Source organism: Pelophylax lessonae (assembly GCF_965119305.1).
Source record: "Pelophylax lessonae genome assembly, chromosome: 8".
Classification (NCBI taxonomy): domain Eukaryota; kingdom Metazoa; phylum Chordata; class Amphibia; order Anura; family Ranidae; genus Pelophylax; species Pelophylax lessonae.
The window spans coordinates 111,337,063-111,362,257 of NC_138775.1; the positions used below are offsets into that span (position 1 = coordinate 111,337,063).

General features: G+C 41.1%; 1 protein-coding gene across 1 annotated transcript in view; it reads right to left on the reverse strand.

Annotated features, from left to right (window-relative positions):
• CACNA1I (calcium voltage-gated channel subunit alpha1 I) overlaps positions 1–25,195 on the reverse strand; it is a 2,042,880-nt gene that overhangs the window by 340,250 nt on the left and 1,677,435 nt on the right. Inside the window, exon 27 of the mRNA XM_082266478.1 lies at positions 4,317–4,387. Coding sequence (XP_082122604.1) covers positions 4,317–4,387 — 71 coding nt within the window. The remainder of the gene's footprint in view (positions 1–4,316; positions 4,388–25,195) is intronic.

A 25,195-nucleotide genomic window follows, 5' to 3' on the forward strand; every position in this document is an offset into this window, starting at 1 on the left:
CTCTAAGCTTTTTTCCCTGCCAGATGAACTTTAATATCATTGTTTTTATTATTTTAAAGTATACCGGTGGTATAGCTATTGGTAACATTTGAATTTTATATAGGATTTTAGGGAGTATTATCATCTTGACCATGCTTATTCTACCCAACCAAGAAAGTGGGCATCTTGATAATTTTTAAATATCTGCTTTTATCTAATTTAGAATGGGTATATAGCTGACATGGTAAAGATTTTTTAGTGATGGAGTTAAGTTTATACCAAGGGATTTTAATTTTGATTTTGCTCACGTGAATGGGAATTCCCCCTGTAGTGCTAGTTCTTCATTCTTACTTAGCCCGATGTTCAAAATTTCTAACTTTATTGAGTTGATCTTGAAATTAGATAGTTCCCCGTATTTCTTTAACTCTTTAATAACGTTTGGGAGGGTTATTCTAGGGTGATGTAAAACAGAACGTCATCAGCATATGCTGCTACCTTATGTTCCTCTTGTCCTACCTTTACTCCCCCTATGTCTATGTTGTTCTTTATAGTCGCTAGTAGTGGTTACAGCGACAGGTCAAACAATAGGGATGAGAGAGGACACCCCTGTCTCGTCCCATTGCACATTCCAAACTGGGGAGAAAAATTTTCATTAACCTTTACCAATGCTGTTGGACTCCTATATAGTGCTCTTATCCATTGGATCATCCTCAGGGCAATTCCTAAATCTTCTATCGTTTCTAGCATAAACTCCCAGTCCACACTGTCAAATGCTTTTTTGGCGTCTATTCACAGCAATAGGTTTGGGGTTTTGAGACCTCTAGCTTTATGTAATAAGAGTAATGTCCCATTGTCTTCCCCCTCTCTGCCTGGGATAAATCCTGTCTGGTCTGCATGGATCCACTCTGGCATTAAAACTTTTAGTCTAGTTGCTAGAACTTTTTCATATAAATTTGTATCTGCATTTAACAGCGCTATTGGTCTGTAACTAAAACACAGGGTTGCATCCCTTCCTTCTTTAGGTATTACTGTTATATGTGCTAGTAATGATTCTGCTCTCATCTCCCCCCCTAACCTATTCATATATGTGCAATGTTGGGTACTAGTGTTTCCTTAAATCTTCTATAATAGCGGGTGGTGAACCTGTCCGGCCCTGGGCTTTTCCCTAATCGGTGAGTTTTTTAGTGCCATCGTTATCTCCTTCTGAGAGATTGGTGCCTCTAGAGCTAGTGTTTTTTTTTTGTTGGTAATTTAGGTAATTTTGATTTCCTTATATTTTTTTGTATCCTTTGTTTTCTATTTTGTTCTGCTTCATGTGGTCCCTTTTGCCGCATCGTATATAAGGCGCCGTAAAAGCTTTGAAATGCTTTAGCTATTTCTGTTGTTGAATGTTCCATTTCTTCTCTATTGTTTATTTTTTTCTATGCAGTTGTTCGACTTTTTGCTCTTTAGTATTCTTGCTAAGTATTTTCCTGGTTTATTTCCCAATTTATATCTTTCTCTAGTGACTCTGTTAAATGTATGTCTAGTCTCTTTTTCCATTAGTTCTTTTATTTATCTCTTTTTGATACAAGAGTCTGTGTCTCGGCCTCCATGCTTTTTTTATGTTTTTGTTCTAGCTCATGTATCTCTGTTATTGATATGTTTATATTAATAGTACTTTCCTTTTTTTCCTAGAGCCTATTGAGATGAGTACTCCTCTGATATATCCTTTATGGGCCTCCCATATTGTAGCGTCAGAAATATCTGGGGTTTAGTTTTTTGAAAAGTATTGATCCAATTCTTTCTCTATCTTTTTCCCTACTTCTACATCCTGTATCGATTCTTCATTAATCATCCAAGTATTTATTTTTCTCTGGAGGTCCTGAAAGTTTTATTTTCATAGTTACTGGGGCATGGCCGGATATGGTTATTATCCCTATTGATGTATTAACAACTGCTTCTATCAACCTGTGTTCTATCATAATATAGTCCAGTCTTGGGTATTTTGCTTGCACAGGGGAGTGGAACGAATAATCCCTCTCCCTAGGATGTTGGACTCTCCATGCGTCCACCAGCTGACAGTGAAATAACTTTTTCCTCAACATCCTGAATTGATGACTTCCCGTCGCCTGTGCACTCGAAAATACTGTCCAAGGTCAGATCCATGCAAAAGTTAAAGTCACCTGGCAGAATCAAATTTCCTTTTTTGAAATGCAGCAGCTTCTCTAGTATTTTTTTCAAGTATCTCTCGGATTTTTATTTGGGCAGCATACATTTGCCAGTGTGTAGTCCATTCCCTGTAGTTGTCCCTTCAGGAAAATGTACCGTCCTTCTGGGTCAACCAACCTTTCCTCTAAGGAGAACCTCACGTTCTTCGCAATGCCAATCGCTACTCCCTTTACTCTATTAGTTGGCGAGTCTCCATAATACCAGAATGGATAATATTTTGAATATAGTTTCATGTTTGTATCCTGTGCAATATGTGTCTCCTGTAAAAATATTATGCTAGCAGAGTTTCGTCTAAGTACTTCTAATACCTTATGTCTTTTTTTCTCTAGTCTACTTCTTAACGTGACCTGTGATAAATCTGTGAAGATTTGGATATTAGTGCTTTCATAATTTATAGGTGTCTTTCTTTTCAGGTTCTCTGGAATCTTAGGATTAGGTCTCTTGGGGCGTCCACTGGTATACCTTTTGGTCTTCTTACCAGATGTACTCTTTCAACCTTTATCTGTTCAGTTTCTCCTCTGCCCAGCAATGGGCTGAAGATTTTCAAATTTTTTTCTGTTAAGTCCTCACCATGTGTTTTGTCTGCTCTTTTCCCTTGCATCCATTTGTCTTATACGGGTTCCTTGTGATTTCTCTAGAGTCTGTATATCCAGGGTATCTTTTTGTATCGTAAACATTGTAATCGTTCCAGGGCTTGAACTCACTTTGGGTGACTTTGCAGTCGCTCCACCTCTTGCTGATTTGCCTTCCATATTTCCATATTTTTAAGCTTTGTTTTTCATCCCCCTAAACTCAAAAACCCTCTTTTTATGTCTCAAAAGACCATGTACTTGATCAAGAACAAGGGGTAATCAGTTAGTATAGTCAATGCAGAACAAAGTCAACAGCTGTGGTAGACAAAGGAAAAAAGAGAAATGGATTGATCTCACAACTCTGCTGGCGGGGGTCTGTGGGAATATGGTTGATGATCAGGTTGGGATATGGTGAATTTCCTTATTTTATGGAGTAATCAGGAGTAAGGCTTCAGTATTCAGGGTTACTCCAGTCTGCTTCCCCAAGTTTGGCGCCTTCTGCAAAGAAGCTGTTTTTTTATATTTTATGGGTGTCCAATTTGGTCCTGCCTCCAGTCTCCTAATTGCTCCGGCCGCCATTCCTGCACTCCTTGTCTCTAGGGCTCTTCCCACTACCACCGGGCTCTGGCAGTCCCTGCTCAACTTTCTCTTTCCTTCCTGGTAGACATTGTGCTGCTCTCATGCGCTGCCCGGTGCCGAGCGGTTGAGCCTGGGTTCACCCGAGTGTGCTGCCTTACCGTGCCCGCGTGTGCTGCCTGACAGTCGGGTCTGTATCACATCGCCCCTCTGCTCCGGTAGCTCCAACCGCCACGGCCGGTCGCGGTGGCTTGACAGGCTCCGTCCCAAGTCGTCTCGAGGAAAGGACTATATTTTTGAATAGAGTAGGGATGGATTAGAACACCTGTCAGTTTTTTTTTTTTTTTTGCTGTCTGTTCCCCCATTAGGGGATTAACCCTCTTTATTTGTCCTGTTTACCATTATCATTGAAAGTAAAAGAAATCCCCAAATTGTGGGTTGTCCCCAAAAAAAGTAATCGATGGGAAATCTTCCAATGGGGACACTAGTTCTGGTGACCCCAAGGAATTCTCTTTATTTTCATCGATTTCCTCTCACTTCCTGTTTGGTTTTGGGTTTGGTCGGGAAGTGAAGCGAAATCTATGCTTCGGGACACAGATGGTGAAAGAAAATCTGACAGGAGTTATAACCCTCACTTGCTCTATCCAAAATTATAAAAATAGTTTTGCTATAGTTCTACTTTAACCCTTATTTTTTGGGGAACTTAGTTGACTAACTATTGAGCATCAGGAGTATGGGGTGTTTTTCTGCCCTGAATGTTTTTTTTTTTTCTGGTTTCCGAGAGCAACCTTGTCTTAAATGTCAGAATACCTAAACAGGGTCACATCCAAGCTCCCTCCAAAGAAATTGTATTTGTGTATGGCCAGCTTTATGAACAAGCACAGTGCACATTTATCACTCTTCTGTCTACAGCTTTAATGACCACAAAGGATCTTAATGACATCATAACCCTGCTGCCGAAATCAGATTTATCTTTACCTGAGGCAGTGCTTGTACGACAGTGTCCAGTAATGCCCTCATGCCTGTTGCCATTTTCAGCAGCTTCAGCACTGTAAATTGAAGACAAAGAGAACAGTGTTACAGTAAGTGTGATTTAACAGTATTTGATTGAAAATGCTAGAAACATTTAAAAATATTTGAAAGAAAATGTGCTTTTTAAATATGACATGTTGAATTACTGTTAAAATTTCACAATATACAGTATGTTTTCACTTTGTTTTATTTCAACAATCGATTGTAGGTTATTCATGCTGGAAAATGCAATATCAATGTAGGCTAATGCTCTATATTTTTTGGATTGGCAAGAAACCCAGGATTATTCCGATGCCACATAACTGTGAAAATATATGCTTGCACTAAGCAGCAAAAAAGGTTGTTCTGATTGGAAAGGTCTTAACCAATCTAAACTAAAAAGTCATATAGGGGCATGTAAGGAACTGTAAATATCTTTTTTTGGTTTCAGTAAATACCAAATGAGTGACAGGTGGAAGAAGACACATCAGTGCCAGTAAGAGTAGTGTTATGTATTGGTATATGATGATATAGTGGCCTTTATGTAGCACCCTACAGGTAGGTGCTAGGTAAAGTATATCGGTCTTGGCTGCCTAACATCAGGGCCATGATTTTCAGTAGGTGGTCATGGTTCCCAGGTGTGTCTGCTGGGGGGGGGGGGGGGGAGTCTACCCACTGGCTCTATGAAAGGCTTCTCATTGGGCAGTGGAGGAAACCCAATCAGGGACACATTCTGGCTTGTAACTACCCCAGAAGGCAGATTCTGCCACAGAGGATTCTGGGAGTAGGTATAAGTCTGAAGGTGGCGCATGACGTGGTGTCTTTGGCGGGAAGCAGAGTCCCAGGAGGGAGAGTACGGCTGTCAGAGGAAGCTGGTATCCCGGGTGGCGGCCGGGTAATCCAAAGAGAGTGAAGCTGAGCTGCAAAGGGATCCGGTGTGCCGAGAACCAGCGGAGAGAGAGAGAGAGAGAGAGAGAGAGGTGTCCAGTTCCAGGAAAGCCTACAAAGGTCGTGAGTACTGGGGACTGCCCCTGGGGGTCTGCCTAGTGTCAGAGGGGACCGCTCCGGAGAAGGTTCTAGGGATCCAGGAGTCAGCTAGTTGTAAAGGGGGTACCTAGTGAGAGGACCCTGAAGTATTAGAGGGGGTACCTAATGAGAGGACCCTGAAGTGTAAAGGGGTGCCTACGGTTTGGGCCCTGAAGAGTCAGTGTACAGTGTTGAGTGTACAAGGTTAAGAGTTGCAGCAGCACAGGTATCTTCACAGACCTACCTCAGCCAGTGCAGGGCTGGAGGGAGCTGTTCAGTGACTTTTGAGCTAAAGCAGTGTCAGGAGTCAATTGTTCTACAGTCCTGGATCTTCTGAATTAAAGTCGAGGTTCCAGCACAGTTTCAGTAATATAGCATCAGGAAGCGCTGGTTGGCATTCAGCCGGCATCAAGGCAGCTCTGACAGGCATTTTTCTTCAAGTTGTCCCAAATTGTACCTAGTTGAGCCAGAGGAGTATCCCACTCATTCCCTTCTCCCATCCCCTAATTACAATAAAACAAACAAACCAAAGATGCCGGAATGGTCATTGTCTCAGTTCTCACACCTGGGGTCACAACTCAAATGTGTTGAAAGTGTCACCGGTAGCAATAGTAGACCCATCTTAGGCTCAAGGCCTAGAAATCCTGCTACATTTTGAATGAAAAGTCATCTGTAAGTATTTAAAATGATTGTAAACCCCAGTCATGTAATTTAAGCTAAGCACATACACTATATTACCAAAAGTATTGTGTCTTTACACGCACATGAACTTTAATGGCATCCCAGTCTTAGTCTGTAGGGCTCAATTTTGAGTTGGCAATTTTTTTGAAAATCATGCAAAAAAGAAGCACATCGATGTATTTTTTTTACAGAAATACAAAAAAGAAATATTTAAAAAATATTATTTATTTCTTTTGGTATACATAACATATTGTATACATGACTAAACATAATAATAAAGGATAAGTTAAACCTATAATATTTATGAACAAAAGGTTGTTTTTTTTTAACCAAGGGCAATATCACTATATTACTGTATATTGTATTATATTATATTATATTATATTATACTATGGGCCTGATTCATAGTACAGCGAATTGGCGTTTTGGCGGGTTTTTTGCGAACCGGCGAATTCGTACGTCAGAATTGGTATTCAGAGAACGGCGGGCGGAAAATAGCACCTAGTGTGAGATTCATTAAGATGCAACAAGGTCAGAGCGCGACTTAAAAACACGCCAGCTAAAAGCTTGACTAAAGTTTTGCCAAATTTTCCCCTGTACCCCCAAAAATCCCAAATCACTGTGGAAGGTGTGGAAGACAATTTGGAGATGACTGGCTTTTAAAAAATGTCAAAAACGGACTTAGAAAGAGAGATATCTGCGAAAGTGTAGAAAGGTTAAAAAGCTCCTCCAGCCCCGAGCTGCGAACGCACGAATGTGCGCATGCGCAACGCCAAATAGGCTCAAAAAATTCCGCCAGCACGATTTTGGGCAATTTTTTTTTGAATACCGATTGACAATCCGCTGTCTTGGCCATAGAAAATGGAAAAAACCGGCGGAATTGGAAAAACATGCACACTTCCAACAAGGGATCCCTTAGTAAACACCATCACATTCCATACACCTTTCCTGCTAACTCAGAAATCATAACAGTGAAATCTACAGTGTTTATATAGAACCTCCACATTATCTGAAAAATCACACAAAATATTACATTGGGGAACGGGTCGTCAGATAGAACAAAAATAGATGTAAAACATATTTCAAAGAAAGATTATTAGCATTTCACACATATCAAGGAAATGTCACAATTTTGACAATATTTTATGTGTTTCAAAAGAATGTTTTTCTAAATATATTGCAAATACTACCTTTTCTTCCATATGGGTATGGCCAAGTGTTACCATTTTACTACACATTTAACTGAAGGTATATATATATATATCCCCATACTTGGCTAATCAGCAAAGTATGCCCAACAAACAAATATAGCTTTAGCTCACAATATTGCTACATATTGACTTTATGTGGCATCTTTTGTATTTTGTTCATGTCTTTAGATTAAAAGTTTGCTGATACACATGCCTTTTTCAAACATGAACAAAATTAATGATGTGAACATTTGGAGATATCCAAGTGTTGCCCATACAGAGGGCTCCTTCTGGATTCGAACTTACAAACCTACAGCAGGAAGGCAGACTCCCTAATCATTGTGCTATTTCTCAGTGAGTGTTGGGTGTTTTCCTCATGCCGTCAAAATGCTCACATGGGAACAGGGGCCATTGAACTGAATAGGATTGGATTTTTTGGCTGTTTTGGGAGTTGATCCTTGAGCTGTACAAATCCCCCTCAAACGCCTCCAAACGGGCTATGTTCACATGTAGGTGTTTGTGGTCTGTTTTTGGGGCTTTTTTAGGTGATTTCATATAACAATGCCTGCCCAAAAAATGCATGTCAAAACGCCTGGGAAAACGCCAGCAAAAACGCCCATAAGAACGCCTGATATAATTGCCACGCCAAAATTAGGGATGTTCATGAGTGATGAGTCAGATTGTTGGCTTACATATCTGTTCAATCTTCACAATCTCACTTCCCAAATCCCAAAAGGTGTGTTTCAATTGTTTCCCTAAATATGTTTCTCTCTCTCTCGCTCTCTCATGTAATTGTATATATATGTATGTATTCCTGTATCTAAACATTCTAAATAATGACTAGCAAACTTGAAGAGAGAATTTTATCAATTCACATATATACACACCTACATACATACATACATGTATTTGGGCTGTTTAGGTCTCTCTCCTCCTCCTCATTTCTATTTCCCTTTTTTTGGCAACTGAGCATGCTCCAAAACACACAGGACACACACAGTTAATTTTTTGCCTGGGAGTAACCATTACTGGGTGTGTCTTCCCCTTGATTATAAATAGGTCACTCAGAGTGTAGTAAAGATTTGGCCTAGCAAGAGGTCAAATATATTGTGTGTCACATGCTTTATGGTTAACATTTGGGGGCCTTTGTTATTTATGGAGGTGTGATTTTGCTGTGTTGTCTGTTATGTTCAAAGACACATAGCGCACTTGACTCTCTCTCTCTGTAAGTATTTTTGGGTGTTAACATAATTGTGTATTGTTCTGTCAATCTGCACATGTATCTTCAGATTATGTGCTCTTTGTTGATTTATATGCTAGAAAAGTAGTACAAAGTGTGTTTTGCTTTAAAATATTCAATTCAATTCAATGGTATACTGTGGAGACTGTGCCAAAAATATGTCATGTGAAATGTTTGAGCTGTGTATTGACTTTGTAATAAAGAGCATGTTTTAAATGTTTTTTCAAAATATCTTCATGTGTCTAAAGTTTTCTGGTGGCCACAAACATATGTTTTGTCTATTTGTTAGATATGCTTAATGGTTGTGTAAGGTGACTATTTTTGGCGAATTCGCTAATATAAAAAACTGCGTTATCACATTTGTAAATGCAACCGGAAACTAAACTATTTTTGGGTGCACACGTTTCCGGAAACAGTACAGTTCGTTCGGCAAGTTGGTTGATCATGGCTCCTGCGCTATTTACACACGAGATTGTGGCATTTATCTGTAAGGTAAGGTAAGGTAAGTGGGGGGGGGGGGGTGTCGCTTATCTAGCGGGTGTGCATTTAACTTTTGGTCTGCAGATCTGCACATGCACTTTCTGCCTATTAGACGTGAGAAGCTTCCTGTTATAGAAAGTTCCTACATGTGAACCTGTTCCCTACTGTGTATATATATATATATATATATAGATATATATTTATATTTATTTATATATATATATATATATATATATATATATATATATATATATATATATATATATATATATATATATATATATATATATATATATATATATATATAAATTTATATATATATATATATATAGAAATTTATATATATATATATATAGAAATTTATATATATATATATATAGAAATTTATATATATATATATATAGAAATTTATATATATATATATATATATATATAGAAATTTATATATATATATATATATATATATATATATATATATATAGAAATTTATATATATATATATATATATATATATATATATATATATATAGAAATTTATATATATATATATGTATATATATATATATATATATATATATATATATATAGAAATTTATATATATTAATTTATATATAATATGTACATTCACTTTACATACACTCGTGAGTAAGGACACAGCTTCTTCAGCTTGGCATGACACTGCTCACAAACCATAAGTGACAGGGATAACAAACTTAGGGAGCACTGAGAGGGTACCCAGGACTGCAACATATCCTTTTTGTTGCTGGCCAGCTTGCCTAGGTAATCTATCATGTCATAGTCCTGGATCCCCTTAATATGCTCCCACATGGTTTGGGAGCAAGGCAATGTCAAGGTGCACAAAATTTCCTAGGGAGCTGGTGTATTTACATGCACTGAGAAAACAAAAAAGGGATTGCTTCACTTTAAGTACATTTTCGTTTTACATACATGCCCTGGTCCCATTGTGTACTTAAAGGGGGGTATGCCTGTATATAGATAGATTTGCTTGCTTTCTACTTTTACACAAAATGAAACACAATTATCTCTGACAGATTGCCATGACACTTTGGAATCTGTCTACATAAAGACAAATGGATTGCCCCTTTTCATATATGCAAGATTAGAAACATTATATTCCCTAAATAAATTATGCCAAAAATTATTGCCTTAAAAACATACATACACACTGCAAGCTCTGCACCGTTTGTCTTGTCTGACACTCTCACCATCATAAGCTGGATCTGCACACAGCAGCTAATTGGTTCACCTGAGATGGAATCAGTGATCACAAAAATCTGGAATGGTCATGTCTTCAAAGGATTGCCTTGAACAAATCACCTCTAAACGAAACACATGAGTGTATAATCACTTGTCTTAATGGATCACATTCCCAACACACCCATCTCACACTGCCATATGTGTTTCAATGGGGGTGTCCATTGCAAGTTAAATACGCCCCCAGATACCATTGCTTTGTTAATTTACAGATCTAACTGGAATCTGATGGCACTGCTGTGAACCACTATGCCATCAAATTCTGCTGGGGACCTTTAAAAAGGATTATGTGTGATTGTGTGGATAATTCTGCCACATTAAATTCGCATCTCCCACATACCATGTGCAACTCTTGCAGGAATTGCAAATCAAGGATAATTCAGCACAGCATAATGAACAGACACATTGAGGAGTGTAGGAGCACAGCGTCAGATTCCCCGATCACACTATGGGGTTTTAACTCCTCCAGAATTTTGCCACTTTGGAAACCAAGTGCTTACTTTATGTATACTTTTTAGACGGAACTCAAATTTCTAATAGGGTTATATCATTGCATGAGATTTCCCCTCACTTCCTGTCTTAGTGTCACCAGAACAGGAAGTGGGGGAATATCACTGTGGGGAAATAGCTTGCAATTGTTGCCTTATAATGTCCATAGTATATATAAAAGGAAAGAATTGCTGGCTATATCCCCACCGGGAGATTCCCTCACTTCCTGTCCTGGTGACACCAAGACAGGAAGTGAGGGGAAATCTCCTGCAATGATATAACACTGTTACATGTTCTAGTTATGTAGCAAACTTAAGAATATACAAAGCAAACATCTTTTTTTCCCATTTTGGCAAAATCATGGATTAATTAAAGAAACTATCTTTGTTTGTCCCGTGGCTTGCAGGAAAAACATTTTGCCTTGATTCCACCATCAACACAGACAGGGGAAACCCTCCTGCGGAGCCATTGTGTTCTCTCGGTGCTGCCCCTGCCAGGAAAACACAGTGATTATTGCTAGTGGCTACAAGAGATGCCAGCGATAAGTGTGTGTAAAATCTGACAGACTGGTTGTACGTTGTCCTCAAGGTGATCGATCAATCAACTTGGGTACCTTCAGCCTGGCCATACATAGTTTAAATCTGCATCTCAAATGAAGCAATCCCATTTACATATAACACTCCATAAAGGAGAATGGAGGGGCTTATCAGGTCTGCGTCAAAAATGAACAGCCACACCCAATCAGACAGCTCATGTTAAAAGGGACCTGAAAAGCAATCTTCATGGCTTGCTTTTCCAAGCATTGGCTAGTTTAGTGAGCCTGGACTAATAACAGTCACTGTAATGCTACCCATACTGCTGTCCTTTTAACATGGTGACAAAAGTTGATACCTATGCTACATGTGTGTAAAGTTACTTTCACCCTGCTAAATGGACAGCAATAAGGTTGTAAATACAGTGACTGGCTGCCCCCCCCCTGATGGCGGCCCTGGGTGTGTAATGAAAGGCCAATTGAGAAAATGGCAATATCATGTAGAGGAAATCACCAGTGTGGGGAGGTAGATTTGGACATCGATGTATATGTATCACCAGAAATGGAATTCTTTGTTCTACAATATCTCAAAGACGACCTAGCATGTTTTTGGAAGACTGTACTATTTTGGACATACTTGGACTCAAACATACACTGCTCTTTCCACAGCTCCTCCTCCTCTGGGGGTATGATAAACTCAATATGCATCTTCACCAAAAGCACAAGATGATGTGTCGTGTCCGGATGAGGCTGCGGCGGAGATTCCAGTTCCAGGCTGATATGGTGGATCTGCAGCGGGCCTGGAGTGATGCAAAAAGGCGCTCACCCAGGCTCCTGCTAAAGGCTGTGGAGCAAATCTCCGGTAAGTAAAAATATACATTACATGTGACCAGATAGGTTACAATTTTTTGGGTAGGTGGACATGTGTTTAGGTATGCAACAACACTAATACCAACACCCCCCCCCCCTCCCCTCCCTCTCGCTCCTACCTTTCCTACCTCCATCAAGTGTCACTTCACAACCTTTAATACTACTATGTACATTCGTATTTTTTATGTTTCTTTTTTCTCTTCTGCTTCTAGCCAAAGCGGACGGCCGGCACCCTCTTGTGCTTTTGGTGAAGGGGAGGAGGAGGACGGCCACACTTAAATACGCCTTCCGAGACAGCAAGCCATTTGAGCAGCTCGAAATTGTTGATCTTAAGTAGATAAAAAAAAATGGTAGAAATGTCAAATCTCTAATCACATTTTACAGAGCTCCCTTTACATCGGAGTCTCCAGACTTACTACACTGTAAGAGGGAAGTGTGAAGACTCTGATGTAAGGAGAGTTCACGGAACCATTATTTGAGGGGGGAAGCTGGGGACTCTGGTGTAAAAGGGAACTCTGTGGTCACCAAAGCTCCCCCATACATCTGAGCTTACAGAGACCCCCTTACACTTCCCTTCCTCAGTCCACCACAGTCAAGGGCACAACAAGTCCCACTGCAGAAGACTACCTGCTTGGACTTGTACTGCTCTCTGTAGGGGACTGAGGAACTACTGCCTGCTATGCTAAGACTTGTAGTGCCCTCTGTTAGGGACTAAGGATTCCTCAGTCCTCAACATTCTAGGGCACTATAAGTCTCAGCATAGTGGGCTGTCATACCTCAGTCCCTCACAGCTCGGGTCAAAAACAACAGAGTTAAACATCTAAAGGACAACTCCAAACAAAACTACCAATAATGGACAGAGTCCATATGCTATATAATGTCAAAGACCCGCTACCACTCACCTTCCACCTCCGGTGCTGTCATTGTGTAGGGCAAAGGGCTCCATCTACACCATGTTTGGCTTTCAGGTCAGATATGCAGGACTTGCTCAGCTCCACTCTCTTCCCTGGCAATTGACTCTGGCGTCATTGGGGATCTTTCCTCCTCTAGAAAACACCCAGGGGCCCTCTCCTTGTCCCCCAGCCACCCAGGGCCTTCTTCTCCTCCTCCTCCACCAACCATTTTCGGACTCTTCCAACTTCCCTGGGGCTACTCACCCCCTTTGCATAGTAGACACCACAAATCTATGACCAGCCTGCAAAATATCAAGTCTGGGCCTGGTTAACTGTATGTTCCGGGTCCAGGGCGGAGCTCTCCTCCCAGAGCAACAACTGATGATAGCAGAGTGAGTTGACCGGGCAGTCACTTCCTACTGGTGCAGGTACACACCTACCGATTCCTCAACATCTTAGGATAACATGATCAGACGGCCAATCCCCAGTCAGAGAAGGAGGAGTAAGTGTCAGCGGACAACAGACACCTGGCAGATGCAGTGAAGGGACTGCAGCACACTGCTGCCAATTTTAGAACCGAGGATTGAAAGCAATCTTTGACTTGGGCGATTTCCCTGACTGCGCCCTTCGAAATGTTGGTGCTCCGCCACTGGCTGCAAGGCCCCTGTAGGTGCGAGGCCTTAGGCGACCGTTTAATTTGCATGGTGCCCTCCTGTTTTAAAACATGCTCAATGCATCTCATTGGTGTAAGTGCACTTCTATGTTCTGAATTGTAGGGGCATTGAGTATGGTGCTAGCATGATGAGAGGTTACTGCCTATTTGTGTCCATAAATAATATATAATGTATTATTTTTGTTGTTTATTTTTTTGTTTATTTTTTTAGAAACCAGTGATGAGGATCTTGAGCCTCAGACTTCTCAGGCCCAGTGTAAGTAATGTGGATGTGCTGTTGTGTTGTGTATTAGGTCGAACTTGGAGGAATGATTGTTTGTTTTGTTTTCTTTTGTGGTTGATGTAACTTCAGCAAGAGAGGAGCCTCAGGCAGGGCCAAGTCGCCTGGATCCGGGCCAGGAAGACACTGTTGCCCAAGAAGAGGCCAATTGGTCAGACTCTGATGAGGACCTGGGCTCTCCTCAAATGGGAAGTAAGTATTCTACATGTGTTTGTGTGTTCAATGTGTCCTGGGAAATATAAGGGCTGTAATATATATATTTTGACATTGGGGTTTTGTAGCAGCTGACATTGAGGATGTTTGTTGTGGAGGACTGGGGAAGAGGGGCCGCTGCTTACCCAGTCCACTGTAACTACTACCTTCAATGTTTCCCGACTGCTTTCTGTGTGCCTTTATCAAATAGCTTTTGTTCAAGGATTGTATCCGTGTCTTTGTGTTTCTAGGAGATACGACACCATCCCCCCCATGAAGGGACACCATCGCCCCATGAAGGGTCTCCCCCATCCTCCCCCACTCCAGGGGTGGAGGCAGATGATGTTAGTGGCTCCCCTGAACTAGTCTGTAAGTACCTAAAATTAGATTCTCACATGTATTGTGTGTGCTAGGATGAGGTGTATCTAGGATAATCTAAGTTGGAGTCAAAGCAAGTGTAGTTTTGCTATATGTGACAGGAAGGTTGGTCATGAAACACTCTTGCTTAACCTTCATGTTTGAAGGGTGGTTTTGTGGAGCATTACAGGACATGTTATATTTTTTAAGTTTTCTCAAGCCATCCTATTCTAAATTGGTGTTAGTTTCTCTACATTGGAAATGGTGTGCTTTGTACTTGTAAATTTTTTGGGGACATTGTAATTTACTCATGTCCTGATTTAGTCAACACTGAAAATGTGTGTTTATCAATCTTTCATAAATACTCTTCCTCGGTAATGTACCACATTCCAGTTCACAATTTTTTTGTTTCAATCTTGGTTTTATTAGCATTCAAAAATTTAAAGATTACAAACATACGTGTACAGTGTTTGTGAAAGACACACATTATCTAAAACATTTAATCTCGAAACCGTCAACGTATAGTTCTTAACAATATAAATTCATTTTTGTAAGAGTAATTTGTCTGGTGTCTCTATTTTAAAGTGGACACAAAGCAAAGTCAAACAACTTATCCAAAATCCCTTATATATGGTATAATCTACAGTACTCTATGGTCAGCTACAAAGTGAGTATCCCCCAACCTTATATTCTTGTTTATTCCCTTAAAACCCCTCATTATCCGAAGGTACAGAGAAAATGTGGCGAGAGGAGGGTAGATGGGGGGGGGGAGGGAAAGGCAAAAAGAGAAAGAAGACGGGAAAAGAGGAAAGAAGAAGAGAAAAAAAAAAAGAGAGGGGAAGGGGGGGATGTGTAAAGAATCACATCCCCCTTATCCCTCCCCTAACACCTTATATTCTTAGTGTAATATTAAATGTGACTCACATTCCACCATCTGTGTCAGAGGATTAAAAATCCATATTTATATTTCTCGTGTATTCGCATATCTCGTGAGAAAGGGGGAAAAGAAAGAAAAAAGAAAAAAAAAAAAAAAAAAAAGAAATCCAGTTCACAATTTGTGTTCTTTTTGTGCAGTTTCTCCTGAGCCAGCAAGCCCATCCTGTTCGGGGGGCCAAAAAAACCGTGATGATGGTAAGTTGTGTGCTTTTGCAGTAATGTGTCTACTTAGTAAGTGGAGAAATGCTAACTGTGTATGTCCCCGATCAGGCTTCAAGTTGTTCTAAAGGCAGCAGGTTCTTTATGTGAATGCATTCTATGCATTAGTATTCCAAGTGATAGGTGTGCATATTCCCCCTAAGACTTACTGGGACCATTTTCTTACTGTCTAAAATTTTGCACAAATACTTGTCTGGAACAGACTCCCCCTCCTCCTTAACTGAGGTGACAGCATGCCAATATTGCCTCCTGATGCTGTCACTCCTAATCATTGAGACCATCGGAAGGGAGGGGGGCAAGGCTGGCTCAAAGCCTAGTGCCTGAACAGGCACAGGGTGCTTGGCTTCATCTCATGTGCCTCCATAGCAAGCTGCCTGCTGTGGGGTCAACCAACAGGAGGGATTTGCCTAGAGGTGTGTACAGGGGCCATGTAAAAAGGAGGATTGTTATTTCTCTCGTCCCCAAAAACCTAGAGAGTGTAAGTCTAACCTGATTAGTTTTCCGCAGCCCTGCAAAAATGATATGTTTTTTTTGTGCCTCAGGCAGGGCTGAGGCACAAAAAACATCAGAGAAACACAATCAGCACAAAAGCAGGGAGTACGTATCCTTAACGCTACAAGCTTCACCCAGAAGAATGACGCTTGCACTGTACAAATCTGCATCACCACCGTATCAATGTCTAAATAAAACTTTCAGGGAAGTGTGGAGGGGTAATGAGTGGGTGTTAGAGCGTTTTCATGACTGCGTAACCTACAGTTAGCGTGAGTCCATTTGTTGAGAAACTTTTTCTTCTCTCTTAACACAGCTGGGATGGCGGAAAGGAGATCAGGGGAGCAGACACATCTGCTCTGTCCAGAACTGTCCCTCAAAATTCCAAAGGGTGAGTCTCAGGTTCAATCTATAGACAGTAGGAGGGAGAGAGAACGCTCCACAGATTCCAATGGTGATAGAGATAAATGTGTGCACATGTATCGTGTTGACCAATTGAACCCAAAACACCTTACATTATTCAAAATGATTGCTTGTGTTTACATGCAGAAAAGCCTTTTACTTAGCTTTGGTGGAACTGCTACTAACATTCCAAGCCATCTTATTTAACCTTTTGAACAATTAGAGTTGAATGTTTGAGTTCAAGGTTTACAACAGCAATTTAGCATATTTGCTTCAGAGTGTTCATAAAAACCAACCAATAGACTCCTAAGCATATTTGTTGAGGCACATTAATTACAATCCTTGTTAGGATCATTTTGCATAAAACTAATTGTCATGTCTTTTTCTACCCAGGGCACACCCACCTCACCAGCGAGGTAATGCTGGCGTATTTAAAGTGGTGTGGAGAATGCATCATGTTAAAAATGTTTAGGTAAAAAACCCTTTTTTGGGAAAAAAAATTAAAAAATGTTTAACAAAAAACCCTTTTTTTGGGAAAAAAAAATAAAAAAAATGTTAAAAAAAACACTTTTTTTGGGGAAAAAAAAATAAAAAAATGTTTAACAAAAAACCCTTTTTTTAGGAAAAAAAATAAAAAAAATGTTAAAAAAACCCTTTTTTTGGGAAAAAAAATAAAAAAATGTTTAACAAAAAACCCTTTTTTGGGAAAAAAAAATAAAAAAATGTTTACAAAAAACCCTTTTTTTGGGAAAAAAAAATAAAAAAATGTTTAACAAAAAACCCTTTTTTTGGGAAAAAAATTAAAAAATGTTTAACAAAAAACCCTTTTTTTGGGAAAAAAAATTAAAAAAATGTTAAAAAAAAACTTTTTTTGGGAAAAAAAAAATGTTTAACAAAAAACCCTTTTTTGGGAAAAAAAAATTTGGAAAAAAAAATTTTTTTAATAAAAAGAAAATAAAAAAAAAGTATGTTGCACGTTGCAACACAAATGTTACATTTGAAATTTTGTTCATTCTATTATATATTTTAATAATATATTTTTTGGATGCTACAGTTGGTAGACACCTACATGTGTTATTAAAAAGAGTTTCTTTTATTACCAAAGTTTTCTTTTTGGTGTACACATCGAATGTCTTTTGTGTTGTATTTGTTTAGTCGAGTGGTGTGGTCTGTAATTGTTAGTATGTTGGCTTTGGTTTATGTTATCCTTGAGACTTGTTTTGAAGCTACATTTGAAGGGAGACCTTTTCTTGGGTCATTATGTGAACATTGAGTTTTCCAAATTTAAATGAAATCATATGTTTGGAGATAGAGAAGCACGTGTGTATAAATGCCTACATTAACCAGGGCCATTACTTGGCCACCAACGCTCATAAAAAACCAAAGATCAAACACAAACTAATCATTTTGCATAAAATTTAATTGCATCACCAAAAAAAACACTATAATAAATCATATTGTGCCACCCTCAAATTAAACAAAAAAATTGCCCCACAAATTGGCCAATGTAACAATCATTAACAAAACTAATACAAATAAATAAAAAAATATCAAATTAAGTTGGTGGTGGTGGTGGTGGTGACTGAAGCAGTGTGGTGAACACTGGAAAGGTTCCTGCCATCAAATGGTGGGCCAATAGTCCCATCTGCTCTGGGGTTAGCCTTAGAGTTGTGGTATAGTGGCCCATTATGATCAGATCTTGTGTATGAGGCTGCTGCTGATGCAGGGTGGTGAACCCTGGAAATGTCCCAGACTGAAGATCTTGTGCCAATAGTCCAATTTGCTCTGTGCTCAGCCTAAGAATTTGGGGAACGTGTGCCATTACCATGAAATTTGTTAGCTGCTGCCCCAAAGCTATTTGATGCTGCTGGTGGTGCAAGGGTTGTGAAGATGTGTGGGGAGTGGTGGTTGATTGGTTGTTGTGGTCCACGGTGCGGGGGGAAATGGCATGTGGGGCTGTTGACAAAGGGTGATGGCCTGGGTAGGAGAGAAGTTCTAAAGGTGTGTAGGGAGTGTAGTCTAATGGAAGGGGCATTGTGGAACCAGAGCGCAATGAGGTTGTGCAGGAGGATTGCTCATTGAGGGGTGTGGGAGTCCGAACGGAGTGTGAAGTGCTAGGAGTGGCTACAGGAGGAATTGTCCCATCCCCAGCTGCCTGACAAGTGGCCAACACTGGCATTACCCTCCCACTACCACAACCTGCAGTGGCAGGTGAGTGAGATGTTTGGGAGGGCTCTGCCAATGGGGCATCTTCAGATCCAAACAGGCATTGGCGTGTGGCCAGCACCTGAGTGTCAACACTTTGCCGATCCCGTTGATGCTGGTCTGCTAAACTTACCAAGCTGTTACGCATATCCTGTTGAACCTGTACCATTGTTGCTACAGATTCCTGTATGAGCCCGAGCAGACGTACTACCTCAGTAGATTGCTGAGTACGCCTCCTTAACTCATTTTGGATCCGATACTCATCAAGCAGCCTCTCGGCTACATCCAGCATAGATGGACGAGGTTGGGTAGGTGACAATCCCTCTGCATCGAAGGCTACCTGAAAGCAGAAGAAATAGACAAAATCATTATCAAACATCATGACTAAATAGTTCAGATTAGTTTGACAACTTAACACCCCAAGCAGAACGTTGAAAAGTTTGATGTGCTTCTAATAAGTACTTGTTCATTGTAATATTATCCAAGCTAGCAACACTTCTGATAATGGGTACATATTATATTGGTAGGACTAATATGACAAAGGCAAAAAAGTTTCGACATGAAGGTGTTCCCAATTAACCCTGGTGTGGTAGGTTGTTTATGCTTTTGGTAAATCTGTTACTACACCAATGACTTTCTACATCTACATATGTTGTCTAAAATCTTGCCATCAATCGGCTACAGGACAACCCAACCAAACGATACACATGAATTTGGACCTGGAAAATCAAAGACTTGCCGGACTTTAAAGGTCCTGGATGTTTTTGTAACATTAGTGGCACACCAAATTATAACATAATTCCCTGATGTTCAAGATAGAACTCTTGTTGTGCTGGTGCATCGTCAGAATGTCATAGCACTAATTTAACACACACAATGTAAGCCACATATAGCCCAAAATCATTACTACCATTGAAATGTTACATGTGCACCTTGTTCCCTTATATCACATACCACAGCACTGGATGCAGAATCGTCGCCAGCTCCTGATCCAACTCCAGCTGCTACGTCAAGAGGGGCCTGATGTTCTTTGAAAAAAAAAAAAAAACATGTTTAGTACATAACCTTAGGCAGTAATGATTATGGCCAGATTGCCCTCCTAGCTTCAGGAATGAAGCATTGAGGCCAAACATTCAAAAGTGCTTTCCTGGGCTCATAGGACACTTGCTAAACCCTCCCAAAGGTTAAGAAGGCTTGGTCTGCCTACTAATGACGGCACCCATTAATGCTGTCAACGGTGTTTTGCAGGGTAAACATCTAAAAGGCAACACTCTTTCATAAGAAAAAACATGTGTGTTAATGGGGTTAATAAGATTCAAATAAAAATATTATTTTGCTAGACATACCAACACCTTCCTCCAGGCCTTGCTGCACTGGGTGTGTTCCCTGCTGCGGATCTTCTGTAAAGGACATAGCAATATAAGCTATCTTGGAAAGAATAAAATATACATCTACATTGTTTGGCACAGTATGATATGGGACCTACCAGGAGGAGGGTCAGCACTGATGTCAACACCCGTGAGTCCGTCTGGGTCGCCAAGCTGCATGGGCTGTGGAGGGGCTGAGATCCGTGCTACAGATGAACAAATTGCAGGTTGAGGAAAACAAAAAAAGGACAATTGGAAGGGCAAGTATCAAATTCTATTCATGTCACACATAGGATAGTAGTTCATCTTTTCAAAACAACTCACACAATTGACATCCAAGATAATATCCTACCTTGGTGCAAAGCATCCAAATCTAAGTCCTCTCTGGGAAAGATGGTATCGGGTCCTATGATCTGCAAGAAAGGTAATTGATAATCCCAGAGAGAACTTCGTGCACGTTCATCCAGCCGACCTTGTCGGTCATAAAGACCCTCCGCAGCCCATGCAATTAGCTTCTTCCAAACGGACGCACAGATGTCGGTGACCTTCTTCCGCACACTGTCACGGTGGCGAGGTGCTTCACCCAGTGCATTTACAGCATCCCGGATTTCATCCCACAATCTGCGCTTCTCTGTTACCGAGTGAGACGCGGCCCTGGTCCCATGTATCGCCTGATATCTGGCCATATAGGCCTGGACCAGGACACAGCACTGATTGTGGGAGAAACGGGGAAGCCGGGATAATGTGGACAAGCTGACTCGGGTGGACGGACCCTCTCCAGGACTACTGTCAGAAGAGCCAGCTTGTCCACTTGGTGTGTTACCACCTCCCCTGGCTTCCTCCTCCGGGATGGGGATGGTGGACTCCCTCATGGATACAGCTGGAGCCTCCCTCACACCAGAGCCAGACGATCTGCCCACCCTGCCCCCCCCTGGCCACCCTGGCCACCCTGCCCCCCATGGCCACCCTGGCCACCCTGCCCCCCCTGGCCACCCTGCCCCTTCTCCTCAGCCTCAGAAAGAGAGAGAGAGAGAGATTTCTGGTTTGTGTAAGTTGCCAGAAAATGTGTTATTTCACTTGTGATGTCGAAATTAAATGAAGTTCAGAATGAAGCAAACAGGCATTAAGATGTGATTTTCATAATGAAATGTCTTATCCTTTGTTTTATTTTTCCAGGAGTGGTACTGCTTGCGGTTGTAGCTGGTAGAAACCCACCTTGATGGACTCCACTCATCTTCTTTTGTGGTCAGTGGATATTTGGTAAGGCACATGGCCAAAAGCAGCATCGATGACCAACATGAACACCCTGGAACTTACAAAGTGGCTTGGAAGCTGACCAGAAACCTGGCCATGCCTGTCCCCTATGAGCTGGTAGAGGTGCAGAATGGATTCTGAACTCTGCATGAAGTTGGGGAAGATATCAGAATCCCGTAGCCATGGAGCAAAGATCGTGGGCTGGCGCTGTAAAGGCACACGGACTGGAGACTGACAATATTATCTTGCTGCATCCCTCCTTATGCTGTCATTCTAGAATAAAGACTTTTGAATGGAACATGTGTTTTTTGTTTTGTGTGGGTGCCTACAGACAAAAGGGCCATACACACTGTAAGATTTAGAGAAGACTTTATCCTTCAGATTGACATTTTCTATGTAGTGCAAGGGCCTGCCTGATTGCATACAAATTGAAAGTGTTGAGGTTTGACCTCATATTATATGGTTTGGTTAAGTCTACAGGAAAAAGTCTTGAAAAATTCTTAGTGTATGGCCCATTAAGCTGCCAAGGCCGGAGCTTTGCACTTTGCATGCTGCTTGTACTGGTGATGTGAGGGGTTGGAATGTAGAGTAGGGATGTGACATTGTTGTGTTGAGGTGTGAAGCAAATGTAGTGTTGGACTATGAGGGTCTGTGTTGTTGAAATATGGAGAGAGTCCAATATCAGACACCTATGTTTATTGGTCAAGAAATTGTAAGAACCATGGTAAATATGTAAAGAATTGCATCTCGAGAAAACTAGGACCACACTCATAAAATCAAAATTGTGTTGGTTCCATTAATGTGCTTGAAATTTGGGTAGGACACCCCCCCCCCCAAATTCAAGATAGTTTAAAAAAACTCAAAAAAAAATGACAGTGAAAAGAGATCCCAAGTGTAGTGATTGTTGGGATTTGAACCCATGACGTTGTTAACTGCAGTGAAGTTGCAAAGCACTTAGCTATTATGCAGAATAAAGCTGTTTGGTGAAAAAAAAGGAGTGTGTTAAGGATAAAAAGCACATATAGCTAAAGTACTAAACAGTGTATGGAATCTGGGAAGAAGACCATGGTAAAATTGTGAGGTTTCATCTTGACCTGAAGTAGTGTAGGGGTTTGGTGACTTGCCTTTGCTACTTTCAATCATAAGATCGATTCGACACACAGACAAGATCATAAAATCACTTAAAATGCTGTAAGTTTGCAAGCGCTTCTGAGTGTAACATTATTTAGCAAAATATATGATGTAATCCGTTACATTTTTGAAATATAAACAAAAAAAGAAAATAAAAAAGTTAGGTGGAGATGGTAAGCCTCGAACCTACAGCAGAGGAAGATGAATTACAGACGTGATGTGTGCACTAATCCACTAGCCCACATCGCTATGTGAAACTGCTATAAGCACAAAGACATAAGTATGCTCATTTGCGAAGCCGCGATCGTAAGTGAATACCGCTGACGGCGGAATTCATTATTGCTGTTTCACTAGCCAATTCGCCGCAGCGCTAGTTAATTGATTTTAAAGCGGAGAAACTGAAACACGTCATAGATGTTTGAAGCTGCAGTTTCTTTAAATCCGGCCCTGTATATCACTAAATAGCAGACATCCTTGAAATTCTACACATCATTACCCAAACTTCATTAACATTTAGACCAAGAAACCTAGATTATCATGTGTACGTAGCCTTTCTTCAAAAGAATGTTTATCCTTCAAAACCTAAGGAAGTATCCAGAGAGAAAACAGAAAAGAACACCCAGAGATCAACAAACAGCAGGTACAGGCCTAAAATTCCTCCGTGCCTTTAACCAGACCCTTTACCGCAATCTGCCTTTCTTAAGACCCCAAATTTTCTCTACCTCACCAAGAGTCTCACACACCACCACCGCAACACGAAGGACTTTCTGCTGAAGTGATACCTGACACCATGCATTCCAGGTGTAATATCAGACTACTAAGCTGACTAGAAAAAGTGTGTCCAAAACAAATCCCTTGCGATTCTGCAATCCTTCATACACCCACTCAGCATAAGAATGTTAGGCAAGTAAGGAATATTCAGAACCCTCCCCACCTTGAGAATACTTGCCACACTATTAAAAAGCACCGTACTAATTTGTTCCACTGGTGATTAATGTTACCCAGCACAGCTTGTACTACCTGGCTCCACCCATTGGTATTCTGCAACACCAACATATCAGACTGGAACTGAGGCACCCAGGTATACAAGGAATGTGCTTTCATCAGTTCAAGCAGTTCCACTAGCATGCTTGTCATTTCAATGCTATGCAAGACCCTTTTTGAAACCTTTCCCTGATCAGAGTCATGGAGGGGCTCATTAATACAACTTTAGAGGCCAAGACATTAAAAGGGGCCTCCACCTCACTGGAGGTACCCATTATCACAGCCTGGTGCTCCCCCGGAGCACTGTCAGATGCAGGTCTCGTACTCATCCCCTCCAACTCAACAATGAGCCTATGCAAGTCAACATTAGTTACATTGTCACCTTGAAACTCAACATTCAACTAATGGACTGTGGACAACACATCTGTCACGCATGCGCCCTTATCTGGTCCTTCTGACTGGAGGGGACCAACCTTCGCAAGCACCAATGCGCCCCCAACCACCGGCTTCTCTGCTATCCCCCTGTCTGGCATAGCAGTTGTTGTATCCACACCCTTGTTGCATAACATAGCCTTGTCTGACATTGCTATCAATTGTATTGCCCAACTGTCCCAATTTATTGTTCTTTCATCATAGGTGCTCTGCAGCAGCGCATCACTTGCTCTAGGAGGCACCTGGGACTCTGCAGCAAATACAGTACATTTATCATTACATTGTGACAACATGGTTTTACCCATTGCACATTGAGAAAATGCACAATCCTTTAAAGCAGGCTGCAATACACCATTTTGGCCAACGTGTCCTGGTGGTGCCTCACCAACGCACTCAGCTGTGTAATTTCAGCTTTGACAGGCTGACTTAACCCCCTTACCAACTGGGTTACACATAGGGCAAGTGTAATGCTCCCACACACTTTCACAGCATGGTGCAGACCCCCTCTGTTCCACCAAAGCATTTTTAGTGCTGTCCTGGACAATCACTGGCTCCAACACACGGAGACACCCATGGACAACCCTGAGACTCTGATGCTGGTTGCCAAGGGAGATGTCCCCCTTTTCTCACTATTAGTGAACACATCACCAACATAAGTATGTTTATCAACAGTAATACCCTTATCAGCATTCATAGACATACAAAAGTGTTATGAGCTTTAGCAGACTATCTTTGCTCATTACCAACTGCAACCTGCTGTGTGCTGCTCAGCACACCACCCTTACTCTCCAAACGGATTATTTTGCCCACTAGGGCGACTCCACAATTGTCCTGGGAAACCACATGCCTCACCACTCTGGGCTTCTGTGAGGGTTCCCTGGGCATCTCTGCAGCACCTGTCACTAGAGAACCTGGCACACAGACTGCTTTGGTCACCCTTAGTACATCTCTCCCAGCACTCTGCTGGATAACCTTAGGTGCATACAGAGTCCATGTCCTTTTCAGTCCTTGACCTTGCTGCAGGTTGAGCTTCAACCTGTGTCTCCCCATTACTCTGGGTAGCACACTGCAGCGAGTCCATTTTCACATGTAATGCGAATCTCCCCACTGGACACACTCTCATTTCACTGGGATCAGTCCCATATCCTGCATCAGTTTTACCAGATCCTGTAGCTGGCATTAAATCTTTCACTTGAGTGCGCTGGCTGTTAGCTTTGGCACAGGCTGGCACTAGGGATGATCGAACTT